The 17,555-nt window shown below is 52.0% G+C and overlaps 1 protein-coding gene across 1 annotated transcript; it reads left to right on the forward strand.

The window, feature by feature from the left end:
- Window positions 1–1,467: 1,467 nt before the first annotated feature.
- On the forward strand, window positions 1,468–16,978 carry PALD1 (phosphatase domain containing paladin 1; the record flags this gene model as incomplete). Its single annotated transcript, XM_080620868.1, has 19 exons — window positions 1,468–1,652; window positions 1,784–1,886; window positions 2,068–2,247; window positions 2,321–2,485; window positions 2,594–2,754; window positions 2,914–2,989; window positions 3,460–3,608; window positions 3,693–3,789; window positions 3,898–4,002; window positions 7,049–7,144; window positions 7,346–7,480; window positions 8,102–8,218; window positions 8,300–8,479; window positions 9,226–9,423; window positions 9,763–9,903; window positions 10,367–10,438; window positions 10,615–10,755; window positions 13,801–13,956; window positions 16,829–16,978. 19 exons carry the CDS (start codon window positions 1,468–1,470, stop codon window positions 16,976–16,978), a joined length of 2,607 nt encoding a protein of 868 aa, XP_080476994.1.
- Window positions 16,979–17,555: the final 577 nt, after the last annotated feature.

A 17,555-nucleotide genomic window follows, 5' to 3' on the forward strand; every position in this document is an offset into this window, starting at 1 on the left:
AGCGGGGAAAGAAGATGGGGAGGAGGGGAAAATCTGTGCCAGCGCATGGTTGTCTTGAAATAGCACATTTTCCGGAGGCTTTCCCCCCTTTCAAGCATTTGCAGCTGCTGGGGGCATCACATTCCCCGGGATTGCAGTAAGGGATTGATCCTGTGCTGCTTGCAAGGCAGCAGAAGCAGCTGCAAAAGTGTTTGTAGAGTGGGGTTAAAGTTACTCGGGGTTTTCCAGCATTGTGCGTTGCCACCGAGCGGGTACCATCCCCCTTCAGATGCTGCCAAGGTTATTCCACACGCAGCATCAGTACAAAGGAGATTTTATTGGGGACCATCTCAGTAAGGGTGGGCAGAGTTGTTTTGTTGTTTTTTTTTTTTTTCCAGGCTACCCCTTTGCCATCTCTCACTTTATTTGGTTACCAGGATCCAGCCCTGGCTGATGCAGACAGTCGGCTCATTGTCCTGAACCGATCGAGTGTGGCAGGATGCTCCTGGCTGCAGCCAGTCCCCCACCCTGTGCTGGCCTTTTTGCTTTCATCCTTGTTTAGGGATGAGCTCCCTGGGGAGGGGGGACTGCTTTCAGGGTCCTCTACCTGCCCTGGGAGAGAGGGTGCTCCTCCAGTGTGGGAATAACCAGCTGCTTTAAATGCAGCTTTCAGATTTTCTCATTAATTGCTGGAGGAAGTCCCTCATCCCACTGCCTCCAGGCTCTTGATGCCTCCGGTGCAATCAAGGGGGTTTCTCAGCACTGCAGGATTATTTACTTCTGTGCAGGGGACACCTTTCCTCCTTGTTGCTGCCCACAATTTCTGAGGCTGCAAAATCACGTGTGAGCACTTCACACGCATCTCCCCAGCTCTTCCTCTGCCTGTGTGTGCATCAACATGCATGTGTGCACGCATATGTATGCACTGGTTGGCTTGGGGAGCAAACCTCCTGGAGCCTTGCTTGCTGCTCCAGGCGTGCTGGCCAGCTCCTAAATTACTGAATATTTAGCAGTATTTACTCACTGATCAAGCGTTTTCCATGCAGGGAGGGACCCTGGAGCAATTTACAGGTGCTGGAGAAGTAGAAGGTAAGGCTAGAGGCTGTGCCGTGTGTCCCTCTGCAGTGCCATCTCCTGACTCAGCAGATTTTAGGGGTCCGATCCATTGTTTCTCCTTCCTCCCACCTTCCTCAGCCCCACTTTCAGCTGCTCTGGATCTGGACCCTCCCTGATGGAGGGAGCCACATGGCAGGCAGGCAGGGAGGAAGAAAGCTGTTTGCAGGAGTGGGAGGGAAAGGGCTGCTTAGCATTTCTTCCCAGACCAGCCTCTCCTTGCTGGCTGTCAGCAGGGGGTTGCCCTGCGCTTGCCCACGATTTTCCCTTTCTAAACCAGGAGCAGCTGAAAAAAAGTTCCTTTCCCTCCCTCTCCCTCCTTCCCTCCTTGTTTTCCCTGCTGCCTCCCTGTCCCAGTGCAGCTGCCCGCAGATTATGGGTACGACCGCCAGTGCAGCACAGCAGGCAGTCTCGGCATCCCCTCTGGAGAGCAGGGTGCCGGGCGACGGCAGCATGGAGGACCAGCGCTCCCTCAGCATCCACTCCTTCCAGACCTTGGGGTTCCATAACAGCAAGGCCAAGTCCATCATCACCAACAAAGTGGCACCTGTGGTCATCACGTAAGTCCTTGGCAGCCTCTTGCAACTCCAGACCTCTGTTTTTCTGCACCCTCTTCCCTATATACTGCTTTTTTTACTCTTTACCTATCCATTATTTTTTAACTCTATCCACCCGCATGTGGCTTCTGCAGGTACAACTGCAGGGAGGAGTTTCAGATCCACGATGACCTGCTGAAGGCCAACTACACAGTGGGACGCATTTCTGACACCACGCTGGAACACTACCTTGTGCAGGTGAGCATCATCACCACCCCACGCCAAACTCATTTTAGCCTGGGGTTTGGTGACCTCAGGTTTTTTTGGGGCTGATTTTGAAGTTAACCAAGAAAAAGCCACTTTTCTTTGCAGCTGCGTTCAAATTGCTTGCTCAAATCCACTTATTCCCCATCTTCTCTCTGCCCATCTTCTTTTGCAGGGGAAATATTTCATGGTCAGGGATGTATATGGCAAATTAGATGTCTTGAACACTACTGGCAGCTGTGGCGCTCCCAATTTCCGACAAGCCAAAGGAGGTTATGCCGTGTTCGGCATGGGACAACCCAGCCTCAACGGCTTCAAGCTCGTGCTGCAGAAGCTGCAGAGAGAGGGCCACAAGGTTGGTGGGAGAGCAGAAACTGGGGTGGAAAAAGGTAAGAGAGCTTTTGGGCAGCCTCTCCTCATCTTCACAGGAGTGCGTCTTTTTCTGCGTCCGTGAGGAGCCTGTGGTCTTCCTGCGGTTGGAGGGGGACTTCGTGTCCTACACCCCTCGGGGCAAGGAGAACTTGCATGAGAACCTCCAGCGCCTGCAGCGGGGGATGCGAGCAGAGAGCCTGGAGCTGGCCATCCGCAAGGAGGTGAGGTGGGATGGGACGGGGTCATCACCCCATGGGAGGTGAGTGGGGTGGGTTGTCGGAGGTGGTGGGCGCCCCATGGATCTTAATGGGGCTCCGCATCTCCTCCAGATCCATGACTTTGCACAGCTGAGCGAGAGCATCTACTATGTCTACAATGACATTGAGCGCTTGCGGGATGAGCCCCACACTGTGCGGGTGCAGTGCGAGGAGGACATCCAGGTGACAGAGGAGGTTTACCGCAGACCCATCTTCCTCCTGCCCTCCTACAGGTGCTTTCTTTCTTCTTCCTCCTCATGTGTGGTTGGCGGCTTTGCTTTTGCAAGCTGAGCTTGTGATAACCTTTTAAGCCATGTGTCCTTCACGGTGGTGGGGACAAAGCCCCAGCCATGTCCCTCTCCTCCTAACAAGGGCTGTCCCTGTGCTCCCAGGTACCACCGCCTGCCCCTGCCTGCTGAGGGAGCCCCTTTGGAGGAGCAGTTTGACACTTTCATCCAATTCCTCAGGGTGAGCTTAAGAAAAGTGCCTGGTCCGTGGGGCCACCTTGGGTTGGGATTTTCTCTTCTGCCTGAGCAAGTGCACTAATCGGGGAGTGTGAGTCCCTGGGAGCAACATCTTCTGGTTTTGGCTTTACACTGCCTGTTAGGGGATGCTTGTGCCTGCGGTTGCATTCCGTTCCCATTGCTGTAGACCCTGCTGGAGAAACCTCTGTTGTTCAGCTGCTTATCCCTACCCCTGGCTGGAGATGACCATCACTTGCCACCTCCTATCATCCCTGTGCAGGTGGCTGTTCCGTTCATGGGTTTGGGATAAATGAGCTGTCCTTGGCCATACACACCATTCCCTGAGTGAAGGGGAGATGCCTCTCACCCCTCTGTGCCTGGGCAGAGCTGTCATCTCCACACTGGCCATTGTGGTGGCAGACCTGTCTCTCCTGGATGTGTCTGTGGTCTTCATCCCTCTGTCCCCTCTCCTAGGAGAGCCCCAGTCTGCTGCTGCGGGACCCTGGCAGACCCCCACCAGCGCTGCTCTTCAGCTGCCAGACCGGCGTGGGAAGGACCAACCTGGCCATGGCCATGGGCTTGCTCATCCTCCACCACCACCGAGGAGCTGCCCAGAAGCCTGAGTAAGTGACGCAGCCCCTGGGGCCGGGGTTGGGGGAACGCCTGTTCCTCTGGGGCTGGTTTGATCTCTTTCTTCTCCACCCCAGTCTCCCCCACCTGCCTAAAGCATCCCCCAGGGACAGGCTTCGGGTCATCCAGACCTTCATTGAGATGGTCCCCAAAGGCCAGCAGATAGTAGAGGAGGTAAGGGGGTGCCAGCAAAATCCCTCTCACAGTGGATGAGAGAGGGGAAAGTTGGTCTTCCCCCTAATTTGGGGTTTGTTGAGCAGCTTTCCGCTTGCTCCTCGCAAGGTGGATGGTGCCATCACCTGCTGCTCGGAGATGCATGACATGAAGGAAGCCATCTATGAATACAAGAAGAAGCTGGAAGGGATTGGGGAGGACTATCAGATCCAGGTATGTTAATTAAAGGATTGCCCGGAGGCAGGCTGCCTGCATGGGGTAATTTATTGAGCTGCTTTTGCGTGGGGATGAGAAGAATGTAAATTCTGGAAATCCAAAGCTTCCTGTGAGCTGGAAACTTCCCAGCGATGTCAGACCTGGAAGGTTGCGGAGCTTCTCTCTTTTTTCCCTTTTTTTTAATTTTTTCCCTTACACCCCCCCCCCCCAGGTTGTTTTACAGCCCTAGCACAGAGCAGGCTGGGATTTGAGGGAAAGCTGGCTGTTCTGGGCTTTGCTGCTGGTTGTGGTAGATGACCTTGGGGGCGAATAATATCCCATGCCCTGTTTTCACCAGGTCTGAAAGTGAAAAGCTGATACCAGCCTGGCTGGTAGAAGTCCTCAGGAGCTGGGAGGGATTGTTGCTGAGAGGTTTTCCTGCAAATGTAATCTCTCAAGGTCATGCTTTTCTATCTGCAGATTTCTTTCCCTTTGTTTTGAAAAGTCAGCAGGGTGGTTTTCCATGCTGGGAAGCCGTGGTCTCCCCTGTCTGACCTGGGGGTCCTCACCAGGCAGCAGATGGAGGGAGGGAGGTTGTTCTAAGGGGAAGTGCTGCCCCTATCTCAGCCTCTTTGGAGGTTAATTTTCCCATTTATTGCTGAATGTGGAGTGGAAGTGCTGGGACTGGTTGTAAAGGGCAATCTGAAAACAGGTGCCGTGCATCCAAAGCAAAGAGGCTGGAGCACAAAAACACCGTGAAAAAGGATTAAACAATGGGAAAAGAAAGCATTTCCTTCCACTTTATTGGTGTTTAGTGGCATACCGCACACTTGTCCACACCCCTGCCCCCTTTTAGGGTGAATTTGGGTATGTTTGGTGCTGCTCATGTGATAGTAGGCAGTCTGTGTATAGCTGGGGAAGCTTGGGCACAGGATTTTCCTGCTGCCTCGAAGCCTTTCCTTGACTTTTCCCTGCTGGGAAAGGCTGCTCTATGTCATCCTGGATGCTGGGGAAACAAACGGCTAGGGGACTGCCGTAAATTACGTATGAGGAGTGTTTATTTGAAGTGTACATGGAGTGAGAGCAGGTTTAAACAATGGCAGGGGGCCAGGAAAATGTGCTGGAGGAAAGAGGATGAGGAGGGGAGAGGGGCTGATGCTTGGCCATTGAAAAAGCAGCCTGGGCTTGGTAGGGCTGGAGGGGCCGCAGGTGATACTGAGGGACTTTGCCAGCTGAGCTGGCAGAGCCTCACTTGATTTTGGGGAGAGGAAATGCTTTTCTGGGCACTGAGGAATGATGTCATGCTGGACTGTGGTTTTCTGCCCTGTGCTGGGGACAAAAGAAGAAATTTAAGGCCCAAAGTGATGGTGTTGGAGGGGTAGGTGTATCCTGGCCTGGGCTGCTGAGCTGCAGCCGGATCCCGGTGGTACTCAGCTCTCTATGGCTGACACATGAGCTGATCATCTCCCTTTTTGTCAGAAGCCTATTTAAGTGGGAATATTAAGAGATTTAACTTGGGTGAGACTACAGGAACCTAAGCTCCTGGGGAGAAGTGCCACTCCGCCGCCGGTGCTGTCTGCAAACCTGGCTTTGTTTTGAGTTTCCAGAGCAAAGACCTCTGCTCTGCCTCTTGATAAATGGCAGCGGGCCGGATTTCTCTTTCGAGAACAAGTGAATATTCATGTGTCAGCCATGTAGTGTCAGAGGTGGACAAACCCCGCTTGCCAGGCCAATCTCCGTATGTATACAGCCCCATCTTAAAGGATTTTCCATTGTACCCTGGGGGAAGTGGGCTCCTGACAGGCTCTCCAAGGATGCTCCTGACAGGCTCTCCAAGGATGCTCGTGGGTCCTGTGCTGGGTGCACCTTTACTGCTGCCAGCATTGCGGGTTAGTTTATTGGATAGGATGCTCAGATGTACAAAACCCTGCCCTGAGGCAGTGTGGATGTGGTTTCTGAATTGTGGAAAATCCTGAGGGTGTGAGCTTGCATCCCTGGGAGGAGATAGTTGTGCTGGGCACATGGCTGGTTTGGGAAGATGGTGGTGAAGATGAAGAAGAGTGCTTGCTTGAAGCCAGCTGCATAGGCATTACTATGCTTCTGGGCATGAAGGAAAAAGGAGGCTCTTGGAAATGGAGGCTGTTACAGGATGCGTGGCTTATGTTTCTATTTAATAAGCTCATCTTGCTCTTGATTGTCTAGTGTCACCCATCATTTAGGGGTCTGCATCCTCCATGAGATGCTGACCCTGGAGTGAGTCCTGGTGAGTTCTGCTGGGCTCTGAAGGCAAATGGGGTCCCTGAGAGGTCCTTAACCATTCCTTGTATTACCCAGTGCATGGGGCTGGGAGGTGATGTCTCCAGCCAGCTTCCCTCATCCCTACCCATGGCATTGCTAGTAAGGGGATGCCTTTCCCAAGGGATGTTGCTGCCCAAGCACCTCCCCTGAAGGCTCTGGAGGTGGCTGGGATGCAGGCAGGACCTTGTGTTAACCACCCCCCTCCCCTTAGGTCTGAGTCTCTGGTTAGCAGCTGGACAGTGTATCTCCCTGGGACAGCAGCTCCCCTTGGGTCTGGTTGGAACTGCTCCCGGTTTGTCCTTGGCCTAAAGGGAAGATTTTGTTTGAGCTGAAATGCAAATTTATGTTTTAAAGCATCATTTAATATGGAAAACTTGAAATGTTTCATTAAAAAAAAAAACAAAAAAACCCCGAAAACCAAAACCCACACTACATTCCAGATTGGGTTTTGTACGTTCCCCTTCCCAGCCCCTTCTCATTTGGAAGTAGTTTCTTTCCAAACAAACAGCTTGGTGAAGTTAGCATGAATACGCAAAAAACCTTCTGAACAGCTTAAGTGGCATTTTTGCCCGTCTTTCCCCTCTTCCCTCCAGAAAACCTGCTCCATAAAAAACATGCGTCGGTCCTGTTTGCTGGTTGCTTGTCTCTTTTCCAAGTCAGCTGCAAATAAGTGTGTGTAGGGCTTTTTCCCCAGCCTTCTGGTCTGCTTAGGGCTCAGGACTGTTTGGCGTTGGGCACCACGAATCCCACCTGCCTTTGCTTTCAGGGGGACAGTACCAAAGAGTATTTTCTCCAGAGGACTTTGCAGAGCCTCGAACGCTATTTCTACTTAATTGCTTTCAACTACTACATTCATGAACAGGTAAAGACAAAAATCCACCAACCCAAAAATCCCTCCTTTGCTCATTGTTTTGGCTTCCACGTGTGGTGGGAGGGAAGGGCTCTCCACCTCTTGAGTTTCTTAAGCAAATGTGGGTTTTCTTGATGGGGTTGTGGGTTGCATCTGGGCAGGGGGTGCAAGCCCAGGCTGACAGCGTGTCCCTCCCCGGCCCCCCGCCGGCAGTACCCCCTGGGCTTTGCCCTCAGTTTCAGCAGGTGGATGTGCCGACATCCTGAGCTCTACCGGCTGCAGGCGGAGATGAACTCATCGGAGCTCACCATTACTGGGGATCTCATCACCAAGGGGACACGAGTACTGGTGAGTACCTCCCATGGATGTAGGGATGGGGATGGCTGCTCCTCACTGTCCCCTGAATAGCACTTTCCTGGGATGCTCGTCCTCAAAGAGGTTTGGTGGGGTGGGAGAAGCAAAGGGGCTTCCCTGTTGTAGGGCAGGTGCTGAGTCTTGGGGTCTCCAGGTTTCTGTTGGGGTCTGGGGTCCATGTCCTGCTGGCATCCTTGGCAAGGATGGACATATGGCCAGAGACCCCCTGTGCACACAGATGTGTCTGGCCCCTCAGACCCAGGGTACCATGATGCTGGAGCACCCCATGATGCAAGCCTAAGCTGCTAGCCTAGCTGCAGCTTTGTGTTTTAGTGATCCTTGGCTGTGGCTGGGTGAAGGAGGCCAGAGCTGTTGGTGGCTTGCTGCTGCTTTGGCATGGTCTTGCTTCAAGAAGAGCATCTCCCACCTTTGGAATGCAGCCGTGTGGCTTTGAGCCCTGGCTTGCTGGTGCTGGAAAGGTTTGGGGGCTTCTGAGCAGGAGTATGGGTGAGAGGCTGTGTTGTGCTGGTAACATTTCTGCAAACCCATGAGTGGGAAAGGGGCAGGTACAGAGCTGGGGGGTGCACCCCTTGCCCAGGCTTTGCTCTGCTGTAGGTGGCAGATGAGCGCTTCTGTCCGGATGTGCTGAGCACTGCCAAGGAGATGAGCGTGGCCAACTTCCGACGGGTGCCCAAGATGCCTATCTATGGAACTGCGCAGCCCAGCTCCAAGGTAAGAAGCACGCTAATCCTATCTCTAACCTTGTAATGGGCTCCCTGCCCTTCCATCATCCTTGCCTGGGCCTTTGCCTAGACCCTGGGGAGCGTCCTGAGATATCTGACAGATGCCAAGAGAAAGCACGCCCACATCGTCTGGATCAACCTCCGGGAAGAAGTGGTCCTGGAGGGGAATGAGCAGATCTATACACTGCGGGAGCCCGGGCACCTGGAAGAGCTGATCCCTGTGCCCAGTGCATCACCCCAGCAGCTGGAGGTGAGCTCTTGCCCACTGGGGAGATGCTTTGTGCATGGAGGTTCCTGCCCATCCAGAAAAGGCAGATGTCCCCCTCCCATAGAGCCCTCATGGGCCATGTCCATAGGCTTTGATAGTCTCTCAGCCCCTGGAGCTGCTTCTTCTGGTTTTGCATTCTTTTAGTTCTGGCAATGAGGAGCAGTGGTCATATTGGATGCCATACTTAGCTTGTGCCCTCCGTGTCTGCTGGAGGCTGGGGACAGACCCACTGATGGAAAACTGGGTGGTTGACCTGCTCTTTATCATACTGCAAAAATAGAGAGTCCTGACTTTGCTGTCACTGTGTAAGAGTTTGCAAAAACAGAGCAAAGTGGAGATCCTCCCCCAAAGAATTTATTGTGTGGCTTAAAAGTGAGGGTAAAAGGCACCCGAGGAAAGGGGAGAGCAGATGTTCCCAGCTTGGTGTCCAGAGGAGATAAGCAGCGAGGAGCTTGGCTGCCAGCAGCAGCGTGACCATGTGGAGGAGCTGCCCTGAGGTGGTGGAAGATGAGGCTCCTGAGGTTCCCATCAAGCATGTGGGGATGGAGGTGCTGGGCAGGAGTGATGTCTAGGACCTGGTTGGGGTTTTGAGTTTGGTGGGTGTTTGAGAGGGATTTCAGCCTGCATCTAAAAAAATAATTAAAGTAATTAAAATTCCACACACACACACCCCCCAATAAAAATAACAGGAGCGGGTCTCACGGTGAGGGTTTCTCCATCCTCTGCAGAAACTAGAGGCTACCCTGAAGGGTGACCTGCTGAAGTGCCAAAAGTGGCTGGAGGTGTACCTGGAGGCAGAGAAGCAGATGAAGATGTTCAAGAGCTGCTTGACCATGCAGGATATATTTAGCCAGCAGAAGAATGCCTGCCAGGGGCTGACCTACCGCCGCATCCCCATCCCTGACTTCTGTGCTCCTAAGGAGCAGGTACCCTGGGGATGGGATGGTACTGCCTCCTTCCCAAGCCATTCCTACTGCTGCGGGGTGAATGTCATGTGGATGCTCAGTGCCCGCTGGGCCAGGGTGGTGTGCCCAGGCTTGGTGCAGGGTGCTTGCTGAGGCAGAGAAGGGTCCCTGGGAAGTGCCTTCAGCCTGCCAGCGATGGAGGGGAGGTTGCTGGGTTGGATCCAGCAGCAAGAAGTTAAGGATTTTAGTCTGGTGGCTGTAGGATAAGTGAGATGCCATGATGGGGAGGGCAGGGGTGCAGCCTGTGCCAACATATGGTGGGCTGCACTGATAAAAAAACCCTGGTTTCATCCCCGGCAGGACTTTGACCGGCTGCTGGAGGTGATGAAGAGCGCTCTGGCTGAGGACTCACGGGCAGCCTTCGTGTTCAACTGCTCCAGTGGCCGGGGCAGGACCACCATGGCCATGGTTATTGGTGTCCTCACCCTCTGGCACTTCAATGTGCGTAGTGGGTCTGCAGCTTTCCCTGGGCTCAGGCTGGAGCGCGGACTGCTGGGGAAGCTCAGTAGTCATTGCACAGCGGGAGGGTTAAAAGGAGAGGGGGGGAAGGCAGGGGTGAGGCCAGGGCTGCAAGGGGGTGACTGCCTATATGTTGGCATCTTGCTGCGCCTATCCTCCAGTTTGCTTCAGGAGAAGGGAGGGTACCTCTCTGGTGAGCCTTTACTCTGACTGAGAGCTCCCACTCCAGGATGAAGGGTTAAAGGCAGGAGAGATTTGGCTCCCTCCTTGCAGAGTGGGTGGTGGGGGTAAATTTTGGTCTTCTCTGCCCAGGCACGTGGGAGGTGAGGGATGCCTGAGATCCTGGTGAGTTGGGTTCAGGCTCTGCATTTTTGCTAAGCTGTTGGGCAGCATGAATGGTGCAGGGTGCGCAGCCGCTAACAGCCTGTCCCTCTGACTGTCCCAGGGCATCCCTGAGATGGGCGAGGAGGAAATCGTGAGTGTGCCTGATGCCAAGTACACCAAAGGGGAGTTTGAGGTGAGTTCTTAGGCCTGACTCTATTTTAAGGGTCGCCCTCCGAGCCTATTCCTTGCTACCTTAGCCATGGCTGCTTGTTTGGAGGGGCTGTGTCCTCTTGCAGGTAGGGATGGAGCAGTAGGGTCACAGGGAGGAAGCACCTGGTAAAACCCTTGCTGCTTTTTCCCATGCTCCAGGTGGTGATGAAGGTGGTCCAGCTCCTGCCTGATGGTCACCGGATGAAGAAAGAGGTGGATATGGCTCTGGACACAGTCAGTGAGACCATGACACCCATGCACTACCACCTCCGAGAAATCATCATCTGTACTTACCGGCAGGTGAGCATGCCCTCCTCCCTGTGGGCATGGGGCTGCCCTGGTCTGCTGCACCCAATTCCAGAGGGTGCTGCCAGGCTCTGGGACCAGCCCTGCTGAAGCTGGATGGTTTCTTGGGCTGAAGCTTTCTGGCATGTCACCAGAGATGAGCCAGGACTCTTTTGGTCATGGTCACCCAGTGCCGTCTTTGCATCCTCTGCCATCCTGCACCCCACCTGTCTGGTGCCATCATGTATCCTAGCCAGCATCCTGTCCTGCCTGTCTGGTGCCATCCTGCATCCCACCCTGCATACCGCCTGGTCGGTGCCATCCACATCCCACTCAGCAGCCTGGTATATAGTACTGTCCTGCATCCCTTTCATCATCCCGCTGTCCCACCTCCCACACCCTTCCATATGTCACCCAGCATCCCTGCCTCCCGGCGCTGTCCCGCAGCCGGCAGAGGGCAGGGCTGCTCCTTCCCGCTCCACTCCCAGCCCCAGAGGCTCCGAAGGCTCCTCCGAGCTCGGGAAGGGACCCATCCTTGCCCATTCAGGAAGCATCCTGTGGCCTGCTGAGCCTGTGGGCTGCAGCCCGGTTTTATGTGCGAGCTTCTCTGGAGCTGACGAAGGGGGGGAGAGGATATATATATTTTTTTTTTTTCCTTTTTTAAGCTGTGCCACTCTTTCATGGGACCTTGGAAAGGCTGAGCTCAGGGCTCAGCATCATCCCTGCCCATGATGGTTTGCTCCATGTCCCCTCCACTGTTGCCTTTCTGTAGCTCTTGCCCACAGCTGCCTTTGACCCGTGTTTTCAATTAACAACTGTGAATGATTGACCAGGGGAAGGAAAACAAAAGCAGTTAATCACCCAGTAACATCCATGGCTCCCTGGGCTTTTGCCTCCTGGTTTATGGGGTCCTCTGCTTTTTGGGGGGGGCTGGGAGAGAAAACCTCAGCTCTGTGGGACAAACCACTGGGGACCTGACTCTTTAAAGCAATAGCTACTGTGAAATTATTTGGGATAAGTAATTTTACTTCCCCTTCTTTATGCATTATGGGGAGGTGGCCGTGTAGTCAGTGGGAAGTCTTACCTACTTTATTGCATCCTTTGCTGCTGCAGAGCTAAAAACTCCCATGCCAAACTAGCGGCTGCCTGCTTATGGATTTAATTATGTTCTCCGGTGACCCAGAGTGATCCCTGCCTTGCTGCTGCCTCCTGCCCCTACTCAGCCCTGAGGGTCCCAGGAGGAAAAGCTCAGCAGAGTAGTCTTGCCGGGCTGCTCCTGGTGTGGTTTTTTTTCAGAAGACAATTCCCACGACCTCCTTGCCCCTCTTCCTGGCTCTTTACGGTCAGGACCAGTGCATGGGTGTTCCTGGGCCGTATCCTGTTTCCGGGCTGGCTGTATCCAACTCACCCTGGCAGCTCAGTGGAAAAGTGAGATAAGGGGGGAGTCATCCGCTCCTCCTGCACCCTCTGTCCTAGGAGGAGACTTTTATCATTGCATTTTGTGTTTCCTCTTGGCTGCTCCATCCATCCCGTTGGATTTGGCTGGGCCAGGGGAGGCATGTGGAAATGCTTTCATTTTTTTTTTTTAAATTTTATTTTTTCCCCAGTGATGGGCAGCTTGAAGAGAATGACAGGAATTGTATATTCTAGGCATTGCCCTAATGGACTTCTAATTAAGCCGTGGTTAGTGTTTAGAGAAGCATGGGGTTTGGGTGAACCAGCAAGTGTCATGGCATGGTTGCTCTGTGTGTGGGGCTGATGCTGCTCTTTGTAGTTGTGGGAGCCTGACCAGAGATGCTTTGCAGGGTTAGGGCAAGCAGGAGGGAAAGATACGGTGCTCTAGTACTTGCTTTGGTTTGTTCCTACCCCTTCCCACCCCTAGCTGGGAGGAAAAAAAATAGGAGAATATATGAAGATGATAATATAAATAATAAGGTAATAGAATAAAACTAAATAGTAGGAAATAGTCAAATGATAAATAATAGGATGATACAATAAAAACTAAACAGAATCATATAAAAACATGATAAATAATAGTATAATAGTAATAGGATCTGCTGTGCAAATATTGAGGAGACACCTTTTTCAAGGTCAGAACCACTTGCTTGTTGCTGCCACAAACGGGGGTACAAGTTGGTTGAACAAACCGTGGTTTAAAATGTCCGTGGTGGAAATGTTTGTGTGCCCTGGCAACAAGTGGCTGGGGAAGGACCTAGAGAAAGTAGAGTGGGCTTGTTGCTGAGAGCGGGTTGGTGCTGACACTGGAGCAAGGACTTGCTGCTCTTTGGGGATGGTCTGTGGGGTTCACTGTGGGATCAGGGCTCTTATGCTGGCTGACTGTTTATTCCCCATTTATTATTTATTAATTCCCAGAAGGGGCATCACTGCAGGGATTATCTGTTCTTAAAATAATAGCTATAATAAAAGCATAATTATATGCATATACACTAGTAATAGGAGGTGCAATGGTCACCAGCCTCAGAGCAGGGCTCTGGGTGGGTGCTGTGGCTTCTTCTCTTCAGTGATGGAAGCTGAATCTGATCGGGGTTTTCCCAGGGAAATGCTTTGCAGTCCAAGAGCTCATGGTTTTGGGTATGGTTTGCACCTGGACATCTGTTCCTGGCTCCTGGGCACACCCCCTCCATACATTCAGCAATCTCTCATCTATTTTTGAGGTCTGCATGGTAAAGGGGAAGTTCTTATGTGCTGGAAACCACAAGGTAATGAGAGCCTGGACTGCCAGGCCACAGTGGGAGTGGGCTGGAAGGATACGCTTATTTTTGTCCCCAGAGTGGTCGTCTCTCAGCAGCTGGAGGTGAGGTAGGGGCTGCACCCTGGGCTGAGCTCCCTTGGGGATAATAGTGTTGAAGGACCAGTGTGTAGCAGTATGTATGGCTTTTCCCTAGCACAAGAGGTCCTCGTGGGTCCTTCACCACCAAACCTCTTGTGTGGGATTGGAGGGCAGGACCATGGATGAGAACTGGGTACAGGAGCTGCTTCTCAGGTGCATTTCCAAAGCAGGTGCCACAGGCATCTCAGCCAGTTTGTTTCTCCTTCCAGGGGAAGTCGGGCAAGGATGAGAAGGAAATGCGGATGCTGCAGCTGAGGAGCCTGCAGTACCTGGAGCGCTACATCTATCTGATCCTCTTCAATGCCTACCTGCATCTTGACAAGAAGGACTCCTGGCAGCGGCCCTTCAGCCTCTGGATGCGCGAGGTGAGCCTTTCCCCACCTAAGCTGCCACCAAGTCCTTGCTCATTTGGGAAGTAGAGCCCTGTTCTTATTTTATATATGATTTCCATATGGTTGTTCTTGGTTTCTTGTGTGTCCCTTTGTTCTTGATTAACCCCCATATCACCAGGTTGGTGGCTCTCATGGAAAGCCAGGTGGGTCACTGCAGATAGATGGTATCCTACCACATGGATGGGGTGCTCTCCCATCTCAGCTTTGCCCTTTTTTCCTCTTTTGAGCTTCCCAGGGTTTATTGTCATCTGCCAGTTGTGATTGCAGTGTCTGGGGCTGGGAGACCACCAACCAGCCCTGCCTCAGACTCCTCTGCCTGGCTTGGTTGGCTTGGCTGGCTCTTCTTGCACCCAAGCCCACCTCTGGTTTCTTTGCAGCATGTTCAAAGTACAGTATCCTGGCCAAACAGTTCAGGGAGTGAAATGAAAGAATAACTAAAAGCAGCCCTGCTTAGCCTTGCCCTACTGGGGCAGGTGGCACAGGGGATGGAAGACACTGAGCATCTGAGGGAATTGGGAACCAGCTGAGAAATGAAAGGGAGGGTTGGTGAAAGACCCTAAATTATCTGTATTTCCTGCTCAGAGGGATGTAGGCTGTGAATTTATTTGGGGCACGTTGCTTTATACTCAGTCATGGAGGGGAGTGTAATTTTGCAGCAGAAAGACGCTCCAGACCTGGGAAAGGGACTTTGGAGGTGGCACAAATGATGGGGGGCATAGGGAGTATGTGTGCTGCTCCCTGGAGGGTTATTCTGCACAAGAGATTTAAAGGGGAGAAGGGAGAGCTGGGGACACAGTAATTTGAATCATGTTATTATGTTTTATATGTTTTTTATGCTTATCACTGTCTTTTACTATTTTTTCATTATTTAAATTTTATTATTTTATTATTTTTATTACTTGTTTCTATTATGATGCAGAGATTAGTTTTTCTGTCCCTGGGTTTGCACGGTGCTAAGCAGGCAGTGCCTGTCTTTGTGGGAAAAACCTCATCCCTTTGCTTGCCTCTGCCAGCACTACTAATTCATATTGGCATGTTTGATCCGCTGGGCGGGAGATGAAAGTGGTGGCTGCCAGCTCTGCTCACCTTCCCCCCTGCCCCATCTTGCTGGAAGGGGCCACAGCAAGGAGGGAGGATGGCCAGTGCCCTTCCTGGCATCTCGGTTATGCTGGTGTTTATATTGCCCGACAGGAGGTGGTGGCTGGGGCTGGATCATCTTTTAGTGGAGATGTGTGATGCTTGCTGTTGGCTGGATGCATGGGTTTAAATGCATCTTTAATGCAGCATCTTTAATGCATGGTTTACGTCTGCCCCTGTCATGGTTTAAGCCCAGCCAGTAACTCAGCACCATGCAGCCGTTTGCTCGCCTTCCTCCTTCCCCTCTCTGGGCGGGATGGGGATGAGAATCAAAAGAATGTAAACCCCATGGGTTGAGATAAGAGCAGTCCAATAACTAAAGTATAACATAAACCTACTACTACTACTAATGATAGGGAAAATAACAAGGGGGGGAGAATATAAAACTAAAAGGGGAAAGGAAAAAACCCCAATAAACACACATGATGCACAATACAATAGCAACCACGACAGTGCTCTGGCGACAGTATCGCACCAGTCGAGACTCCCTGATTCCCATTCATAAGCTGATCCGTGGACTAGAGAGCCAAGGAGTGACCAGCAGGACCTGCTCACCCTTTAACAGACTTTTTGCAAAAGTCTAATGGAGAGCGGAGACTAACGGTAGATTATTGTGGCCTGAATGAAGTCCCACCACCCTTGAGTGCTGCCGTGACGGGCATGCTAGAACTTCAGTATGAACTGGAGTCAAAGGCAGCCAAGTGGTATGCCACGACTGATACTGCCAAAGCATTTTTCTCAATCCCTTTGGGAGTGCAGGCCACAGTTTGCTTTTACTTGGAGGGGCGTCCAGTACACTTTGAACCAACTGCCCCAGGGGTGCAAACACAGCCCTACCATCTGCCATGGACTGATCCAGAATGCACTGGAGCAGGGGCAAGCTCCAGAATACCTGCAATACATTGATGGCATTATTGTGTGGGGTGATACAGCGGAAGAAGTCTTTGAGAAAGGGGAGAAAATAATCCAAATCCTTCTGAAGGCTGGTTTTGCCATAAACCAGAGTAAGGTCAAGGGACCTGCATAGGAAATTGCTGCTCGAGTAGGGCTGTGTGTCAGCCAGCAGGTGGTGAGCAATTGTATTGTGCATCACTTTTGTTTATTGGGTTTTTTTTCCTTTCCCCTTTTATATTCTCTCCCCTTATTATTTCTGTTATTATTATTATTAGTAGCAGTTTTCTATTATACTTCAGTTACTGGACAGTTCTTATTTCAACCAGTGGGATTTACATTCTTTTGATTCTCTCCCCCATCCCACCCGGAGGAGGGAAGGGGGGTTATGAGGGAATGGCTGGCTGGTGCTGAGTTACTGGCTGGGCTTAATCCACGACAGCCCCCTGTTCCCCTTATTTGCTGGAGGGGGGGATATACACCCAACCTGCAGATACACAAGGAGCCTTTGACCCCAAAAGCACCCCTCCCCGCTGCATAATCCCTGCGTTTTTAGCAAAAACAAGGCGCCATTGTAGCTTTTTGCCAGAAGGGTGCCAAAGCCAACAAACCCTGTGATGGCTGACTCCAGCAGCAATGAAGACGCTTATAAAATGTATAAACGGTTCCGTGAAGGAAAGCTGGGGTGGGAGGGTAGGGGGGTACCTGGATCTGGGAAGATGCTGGGGACCTTCCCCATGCGTCTTCACCCAGGAGGTAGCAAAAGCATCCCGAGGATGCCAGGGGAGTTAAATCTCTCTTCTCCCTCTGCTTTCAGGTGGCGGCAGTGGCTGGGGTCTACGAGATCCTGAACCAGCTGGGCTTCCCTGAGCTGGAGAGCCTGGAGGGCAAGCCCCTGTGCACACTGCGGGGCCGCTGGCAGGCGCAGGGGAGCACCTCCCGCCCTTTCCATGGGGAATTTGTGTAGGTTGGGGTGCAGGGGGGTCCTCTGCTGCTTTCTCCTGGCGGGGCAGAGGTAAAACACTGTTCTCCCAAAACCCGGGGGTGTGGGGAGGGAGGGGTGAGCCCCAAAACTGCCTTAGAATGGGAGAATTTCTGGGGTTCGTTTGGACGCAATAAAAATACTGTAAATTAAAAATCAACCCTTTTGGGCAGGTGCTTGATTGTGAGCGGGGTGTGAGTTGAGAAATGACTCTGAAAGGCTGGGATGCCATTGTCTGAATTCGGTGGATGCATGGAATCATGCCACATTCTTTGAGACTGTCCTCACTTTCTCCCTAAACCAGTGCAGCATATGCACACATACATATATATTTATATACACCCGTAAATAGATATGCATATATATATATGCACAGATACACAAATATACATACACACACATATACGCATATATATAAATATATACATGCACAGAGTTATATATTTAGGCCTCTGTGTGCATATACGTGTATATCTGGAGCCGTAACACTTGTAGCCTGGATTAGAACTCACAGATTCCTGTCACTGCAGACCTGGGCATTTGGAAGGTTTGGGCCTCTTTG

The sequence above is a fragment of the Psittacula echo genome (assembly GCF_963264785.1).
Source record: "Psittacula echo genome assembly, chromosome: 6".
Classification (NCBI taxonomy): Eukaryota; Metazoa; Chordata; class Aves; order Psittaciformes; family Psittacidae; genus Psittacula; species Psittacula echo.